The following is an 8423-nucleotide window of genomic DNA, read 5'->3' on the forward strand; positions in this document are numbered from 1 at the left end:
CGCGCTAGTGGTGGGTTGGTTAGTCCACGTGGTGGACCGGACGGAACTGCCCCTGGCATGCGCCTCGGGGGAGCGGAAGCATTCGGCGGGGTGAATGACGACTGTCCCCGACGCGGCGGGTCCACCTGGAGGTTGCCGTCTCCGCTTGGGTGGGTCGTGATGAAAATTCGAGCTTCCCCATCACGTGACGTGACACGTAGAATCGCAGTAACAAAAGCCAGGACGGGACCGCATCCGGTGCAGCAGCTCCCGATCGGGCCGTGGAGGTTTGGTTCCGAATTTACGACTTGGTTGGTCGCCAGCTTTGCTTCGGACCAAACAAAGTTTGCTTGCCTGCCTAGACGCGCGCGATCCCGATCTGCTTCTAGCTAGCTAAACCTATTATCTTGGTCTCTTCTGTTGTCAAACCTGCTGGCTGCTTCCCTCCATCAGTCGTGGCACGCAGGCGTAATCTGTGACGGGTCTACGTGAGACTTTCTTCCCTTTCTAGAACTTCACGTCTTCCAAACTGGCTGCGGTCGTATTTCTTTCCGCAGACGAGTAGTAGAGCTAGCTACACTAGTACAGACATGAGGTTTCGAGAGTTGACGATTTCTGCTTGCTTTGCCGCGTAGAAAACTACGATTACCTCATGCTTTCGAGCCCCGATGCCTCAACTTCTTTAATTAAGCTGATTCACCGGTCAATAGCTTGCATGTCACACAAACATGTACTTATCTAAGTGCATCTCTTGCAGACGATGTAAAGTATGGCGCCACAAAAACTATTGCTTACTTTAAAAATTATAGAGCAAACATAAAATCAGCATATAGGCCATATGAAAAATAGGGCGTCCACTCCAACGGTACATAAAACTTGACATCGACTTCCACACTACATAGATCGAGTACAACTCATAGTTCCATAGAAACTACCTCGACTCCGACACACTACACACGCTACACGAGATCATCACAGATGTCATCATCGGAGGAGGCGCCGAGCTCATTGTACAAGTGCGAGTCGAGTCCAACTCACGGTGGAGGACTCGGCCTCCAACTACGCATCCTTCATCTTCTTTCCTTGCGTCCTTCGCTGCATAGTACTCAACCTCCAACTGCACAAGCTCCGGCTACTCATGGCGGACCGTCACCATCACCACCTAATCGGACTCGTGGGTATGAATCTCTAGGAAGGCCAGATGATTCTCCCTCTCATGTTCGCAAATGACCATCTGCACCTCCAACGTGAGGAACTTAGTCTCCACCCAGCTCCCACCCCCGAGAAAATTGGTTCTGACTACAACCAGCCGAACCTCCACGCTACGACGGTGTACATGCGGGTGGCGACACAAAGGTACCAAGCCACTAATGATGGTTGTTGGTCATAATATCGGACGCGTAGCGGCTAGCGACATCTCGACATTAGGCAACACGATTAGTATTTGTCGCAATTAGGTGGGGAAACGGCGGGGAAGGAACTTGACGTTGATGGATGATGCGGCTATTTGGTGGGGTGGCGAAGCGAGAGAGGAGGCGAGGGGGAGGGGTGTTCTTGATTTGGTCAAACTATCGTAAGAAAACCGTATATAGTAGATAAATAAAGATGTGCCAACTTTTGAGAGAGGTATTTCTCTCTGCGTTAGAATTTATTTATCAGAGGGCCAGTAAACATAAGTGAATAGATAGAGCTCATAGAAATACCAGCTACCAAGTAATTGGACCAAAAAATTTCTTCTCTTTCACTAAGCGTTATAGTGCTAGTATCTTAGCAAGTATCATGCATATTGTTCTCACAAAAATGCTGATGTGGCTCCAAAATAAGGAGAAGAGAGGAGATTAGAGTAACATAGGTGGATACTGTAGCACAACGCATATCACGAGAAAAAATAATACCAAATAAATCTTGTACACAAATTTGCATTGAGATTTTCAAAAATAATAAATATATCATGACTATGATACAACTCCATGATACTACCCACTATAGAAATAGTATCACACACAAATATCATATGCATGATACTACTACATCATACTTACCACTATGACTAGTCTAACGTTTTGTCATGCTCGTTTTGCAACGGGAACCTACTTTTCAATATGCTTATGATACCTGAAAAATATTTAAAAATGTTAAAAAGTCTTAACAAAAATGTAGTGTGTATATGTCAATATATATGTATGCACGCCAAATTCGCTGAAAAATTAATATTTATTACATCATGTGTAATAAAAAAATATATAAATAATGTCTTGTGAAAAGCTTTTTGTAAGCACTAAATTTTGTTTTCTTATGCAGGACACAAAAAAATCAGTTTTCCCATGTAACGACTTTAGAAGCATAAATAATTATCAAGATGTATGCGTCAATTTTTTTGCTCATTTTTTGTAAGATTTTAAACTATGTTTAAAATTTATTTCAATAACCGGAAGTATATGCTCCTGGTGAAAAAATAATGGAAAAAATAGCGTGCTATTTCAGCGCTAATAGCGCTATAGCATATGTGAAGAGCCCACATTAAATTAATCAGCGTACATATAATGCCTCGCTAAAAGCATGCTATAGCGTGTTATAGCATGCTAAACAACATATTTTATGTATTTTAGAGCTGACGCTATTTTATCATAGAGCGCTATTTTTTCCTTGAAAAAAACAATCGTCTGATTTTTTTTTTTGAGGGAAAACACAACGTCTGTTTCTTTTTTGTTTTCTGTTTTGAGGGAAAACACATCGTCCATTTTATCATAGAGGGCCGCTCGTTTGCGACCGTTGAGGCACAGATCTGTGGAAGCCCAAAATCAAAGTCGTTCGCGCGATCTGTGGGCCCTCTGCGTAGCAGCGTTGGACACGGGCTGAAACTTCTCTGAATCGGGTTCATTCATACGCTTTCAACCGCCGAACCGGGCTCACCCGTACCCGACCCTGGGGAGTGCTGTACACCGACCTGGTCGGTGTGTACGGGCCACCGCACACCCCACCGACCAGGCCGGTTGGTTGGGCCGCGGCCCATTAGTAGTAGGTACGTTTTTTTTTCTTTTTTTTGCTGTTTCTTTTTTGTTAATATTTTTCTTTTTTAATATCTAATTTTTAAAAAATATATTTCGGAGAACAAATTTTCAAAATCTTTTCAGATTCGAAATTTTGGAAATTTTCAAAATGTTCAGATTTTGATTTTTTTTTCGAAATTTGAACATTTTTCGAATTTGAACATTTTTCCAAATTTGAACGCTTTATATATTTGAACGGATTTCAAATTTGAACGCTTTTATAATTTGAATATTTTTGTATTTGAACATTTTTAAAATTTGAACGGATTTCAAATTTGAATAATTTTTTGTATTTGAACATTTTTCAAATTTGAACGGATTTCAGATTTGAAGATTTTTTGTATTTAAACGATTTTAAAATTTGAACGTTTTTAGAATTTGAACATTTTTTAAATTTTGAACAATTTTCAGTTTTGAAATTTTTCTGAATTTGAAATATTTTCAAATTTCAACAAAAATAAATATAAACAAAAAAGAAACAAAACAAAAAGGAAAAGGAAAAGAAAAAAAAAAGAAACAGAAAACAGAAAACAGAAAAAGGAGGCGAACTGGGCCGACCAGGCCGGCCCATACCGCGCGCGGGGGGTGTGCGGCGCGCGGTAGGGACCGACCTGGTCGGTGTATAGGATTTGCCCCCGACCCTAACTCGTTCCAATCCCAAATCTGCAAACCTCGCCGCCGGCAGCTCCTCCGGCAAGGAATCCCCCGCCGGAACCGCTCCGGGCCCAGCTACCGTTCACCATGCCAAAAAACTTCCGCAAGCGGAGCCTCGAGCCAGACGCCGCCGACCACTCCGACGATGAGGACGTCCGACGGTACCCTTCTCTCGCTGCCCACTCCTCTCTCTCTCTTGCTTCGCTATGGTTCCTCTCTGATTCCTGCCGCCCACCCCTCGCAGCGTCGCTCTGGAGGAGATTAAGTACATGCAGAAGCTGCGGGAGAGGAAGCTGGGCATCCCGGCGGCGTCCGTAGCCACCGGCGCCGCCGCCGCCACCGCAGACGGGTCCTCCGCCCGTGGCCGAGGAGGCGGGGGGTCTGGGGCAGCCGGCGAGGCCGGCAAGGAGGACCTCGTCCTGCAGGACACCTTCGCGCAGGAGACTGCCGTCACCATCGAAGACCCCAACATGTGCGTGCGTGCGTGGTTGTATCTTCTATTGCCAATGTGATGATTCGCATTTGTTACCGAAATTGACGCTGACCTGGGTCTGATCTTTGAAGGTTGAGGTATGTGGAGAACGAGCTGTTGAAGAAGAGGGGCAAGCCCATCGAGTTGAACGACAAGGACGATAAGGACGAGGTGGATGAGCTCTACGTCGTGCCCGACCACCTCAAGGTTTGTGGCTGAATAGCTCTGTGGTTCACCCCTCAAGGCGAGGTTGTTCGTGCTGTTTGTGGCAAATGACGTTGTGCTGTGTTGTTCGTTTGTAGGTGAGGAAGAAGAACTTGGAAGAGAGCTCAACCCAGTGGACCACTGGCATCGCTGAAGTTCAGCTGCCCATCGAGTGTGTGCTTGCACCCCCCCTTTATTTGTCTTTATTTAGAGTACAACTTGCTAAGGTTGTGTTATGTTGTTTCGGATTGAAGTCCTAAGTGTTGTGTACTTCTTTTTATAGCCTATATCAGTGACGGAGAACAATTTACTACAGCCCAGATATTAACTAGATAATTACATGAAACTAACTGGTTTATCCCACTTGTGTGTGGATCAATTATAACCTGTGCCAACTATCCGGTTCTATGGTACATCGTGAACAAAGTTTCTTTGCTTGGTGCTGGCAGTTCTACTTCCAGTGTTTGCCATATCTAATCAGCTAGATAGGATTTCCCAGATATGTGAGCTTAATTTTGTGTGAATCCTAGCTTCCTATTTTTGTAGAGTTAATCTAGAATATTTAGTTAACATCATGACAACAAGTGTGCTGGTCTTGTTTGTAGTTGATGCATGCTAATTAGATTTTAATCCTATTAAGTTGTGTAAGGATGCACAAAATCTATAGGCATATATCTGTTATACTAATGCTATTGTTGGTACTTTGAGGCCTCCGAGTGTGTTGCTAATGTATAGTACATTGTTCCATGTGAATTTCTCGTGGATATAGAATTTTAAGTGATGTAATCAAGTTTCTTCCATATGGTAATTGGTTAATGTGTCACGTTTCTTGCTTTCTGAAGTTAATCTTGGTGATTTCAGAAGTTTTCTTATGTGAGTATCATCACTAACAGAACCAGTCTTTATGATCATATTTTTACTCTGTTCTATAGGCCTGTAGACATTGTGTCGTGACATATATAATCTGAAATGTGCATAAAACCTGAAATTATTTAATTTTCTAGATCAAAGCTTTTGGCCATAATGTGCTTGAAAGATATGAAAAATCGTGTCAATATGGTTATAAGGTAATTAAAGATCGCTTCAATCAGAATCTAAACTATGCTAAGATGGTGTGATCAAATTATGACTATTGATTTGAGAAATCTATAAAGTGCAGCATGGGGGGATAAATATTTAATACAATCTAAAAGGTGCTTCGTCTTTGCAGTATCCTTAATACTGTACTTGTGTGCAACTGTGCATTATGATGCACTGTTATTCCGGTAGTAGAGTTTATTTAATAGTGGGTCCAGTTTCATGATATCAATTCATCCTTCCTTTGTTGATTGTTACAGGTACAAATTGAGAAATATTGAAGAAACTGAGGCAGCTAAGAAATTGTTGCAAGAGAAAAGGCTTGCGGGTAAAACAAAATCAGATGCGAACATTCCATCAAGTTACAGTGCTGATTATTTCCATCGTGGAAGAGATTATGCTGAAAAATTGCGAAGAGGTTCGTATATGTTTGTGGACATTTCCTTAGTTTTATGTTTGTAGTGAGGACATGTTCTACTGCCGCATTCAATATTTTATATGATACTGTTTGGCATGCTATATGTGTCAAGAAGAGTGTTTTGGTCCAATAACCTAACTCTTCAGAAAGCATCACATACTGGTATTGTTGATTCTGTTGGAGGGTTAATTTGGAAAAGTGAACTAGGATTTGATTTCTTTTTCCTATCATAAAAAATGCACTATTGGTTAAACTAATCTGATATAGATTTTGTTTAGGAAAAATGCTATGGTCAAGAAAAATTTATACAGATGCCACTTTTACATTGCGCTATATCCTGTGCAGAAAATCTAAAAACACGGATAATATTCTTTCTTCAAGAATTCAAGAATCTTTGTGTCAGATGTTCCTCTTATTATGTTCGGACCTGCCTTTTGTTCTTATCTTCATTCTTTCTAGCTAATTAGGCACAACCATTATCAGTTGCCAGCACTTGCCGCCAGCTAGTGACCGGTTGCAGAACAAAAGTTCCAGGATTCCTATTTCTAGATTTAATATGCTTCTTTCTTTATAGCTTCTGGCATAAGATATAGTATTTCTCTGCAAGATTCTCTTACCCTGAATTAAATACAGATACTCAATGGACTTTTAGCAGCAGTACTCAGGTCGACAGTAAGAATATTGATGTTTAATTCTCTGATAGAGATTGATTGTTGCCCTTAGTAGACGTCTTTGCGATTATAGAGTTGAATTGCCTGTGCTGCTTCAAATTCGCGTACTATGAAAATGCAGTGGCAGTGATAGAACTTTAATGCTCTTTTGTTGCAGAACCACAAACAATGTCATGTTATTGATATCACATCTTTGTCAAGTTATCATATTGAAGTGCACTAAATCATTGTTTATGCTGCAGAACATCCCGAGTTATCACAGGCTAATGAAGCTGGAGGCAAACCAACCGATAGTAACAATCCAGGTGGCCCACCAGCGGGACGTAGAGAAGCTGCTACCGATGAGTTGTTGCTCGAGCGTTTCCGCAAGCGAGAAAAATTCCGTGTCATGCGAAGATAGAAATAGCTGACTGTGTAGGCTGTTGGCTTGGTGCTGCTGCCTTTTAAGCAGAAAACATGTTAGTGCCGACACATTATGACCCTGCATATATTTATTTGATTTGTTTGGTGAAAACCCACTGAAGTAGTTAAGCTCTTGGTTGTTGCCTCTGCTTTTTTGCAGCTCCTATTCTGGAGAAGTAAGAAGCACAAACTAATAAAGAGGAGCAACGGAGCAGATTTGTTTCATTTGAGACGGTCTGTTTTCTTCAAATGTGTCGCATCAATCTGGAGGCAGTATGCATTTCCAGGATTTTGCAGCTGCAGGATGTATCCTCACAAATTGTCTGCCTGCATGTTCATCTCTGCCCAAACTCTGTTTTCAGATGGCATCTTGTGCTTTCCTGAGCATGAGAATTGTAAGCGACATGTGGAATCATGAGCCAAGGGGCAGTCGCAGGTGTAGCGCTTTTTCGTATATTCATCTTAGCCAAGTTCATCTTTTGTGTGGAATATTTTCCTAATCTACTTCTGTAAACTGCTTACAGTTATTTGCAGTTATACTATAGTGGAGTATGTTCCTTAGTTTATGCTTCTATTTTTCTCCCGGGAGTTTTATGCTTGTGTGTTTTAACTATTTGCACTTTGTTGTATTGACAATGACCCTTGACGTGATCTACTCCACATCGCTTGTCGCGCTGAAGAATGTTTTACATGTGCTTGGTTGCTTCCCATGACTCAAAAGATCCCGATAGTTGCATAGATTTTTACTCAAATATAGTAGTATAGGAGCAAATAAAAGTCTGAGATTAACTTTCTTTGAAACACAATATATCAAGCAAGCCATCTTATTAAAAATCTTCCAGTTTCTGTAGGTACCTTAGTAAGGAAATAAGTGCGTAAAAAACTTGTTGCCCACTTGCCCTAAGTTCAAATGATACTTACATCGTTCAAAACCCTATCAAGGAGAAAGCTAGGGGATCATTGTCCCAATTACAACATAAATTATTAGTATAACTGTGCTTGGCTAAAACATGGACCACGTCATTTGCTTCTCCGGAACAATACTTTACTGTAATTCTGCTAATACTTTATGCTTGCTGTAAACAGTCTGAGATTAACATGATTCAATCTCAGGTAATTGATACTATGAAGGAGGGTGGATTTTTTGCTACCTCTTCGGCAGCTAATGAGGTGCTCATGAACTAGCTAGTTTCCATGATCGTATTGATTGTATTTGGGACGATGATCCCCTTTGCTTTTTCTTGCTAAGCTCCTCGAAACAGGCTTTCGCCCCGCTTTATAAATAAAGCAACCACATCCATACAAGGTTCAGATACAGGACCACGAGACCTCCACACGCAACAACAGTCTGCTGGGGCAACAGCACAACATGCCCAAACGAACAGAAAAACGATACAACCCCAAAGAGAAGGGTCACTCAGAGGCTGGACGACGTAGAAAGGCGACGGGCAGCCGCAAGAAGATCCTCCAACATGCCGTCCGAGCGCTCCCCGTCC

General features: G+C 41.8%; 1 protein-coding gene across 1 annotated transcript; it reads left to right on the forward strand.

Moving 5' to 3' along the window:
• Nucleotides 1-3675: 3675 nt before the first annotated feature.
• Nucleotides 3676-7637, forward strand: LOC124698447 (protein COP1 SUPPRESSOR 2). Its single transcript, XM_047230935.1, has 7 exons — nt 3676-3844; nt 3928-4155; nt 4248-4362; nt 4458-4531; nt 5697-5854; nt 6768-6983; nt 7088-7637. The coding sequence occupies exons 1-6, from the start codon at nt 3771-3773 to the stop codon at nt 6923-6925; spliced, it is 807 nt and encodes a 268-aa protein (XP_047086891.1). The 5' UTR covers nt 3676-3770; the 3' UTR covers nt 6926-6983; nt 7088-7637.
• Nucleotides 7638-8423: the final 786 nt, after the last annotated feature.

Source organism: Lolium rigidum, chromosome 3, assembly GCF_022539505.1.
Source record: "Lolium rigidum isolate FL_2022 chromosome 3, APGP_CSIRO_Lrig_0.1, whole genome shotgun sequence".
NCBI lineage: Eukaryota > Viridiplantae > Streptophyta > Magnoliopsida > Poales > Poaceae > Lolium > Lolium rigidum.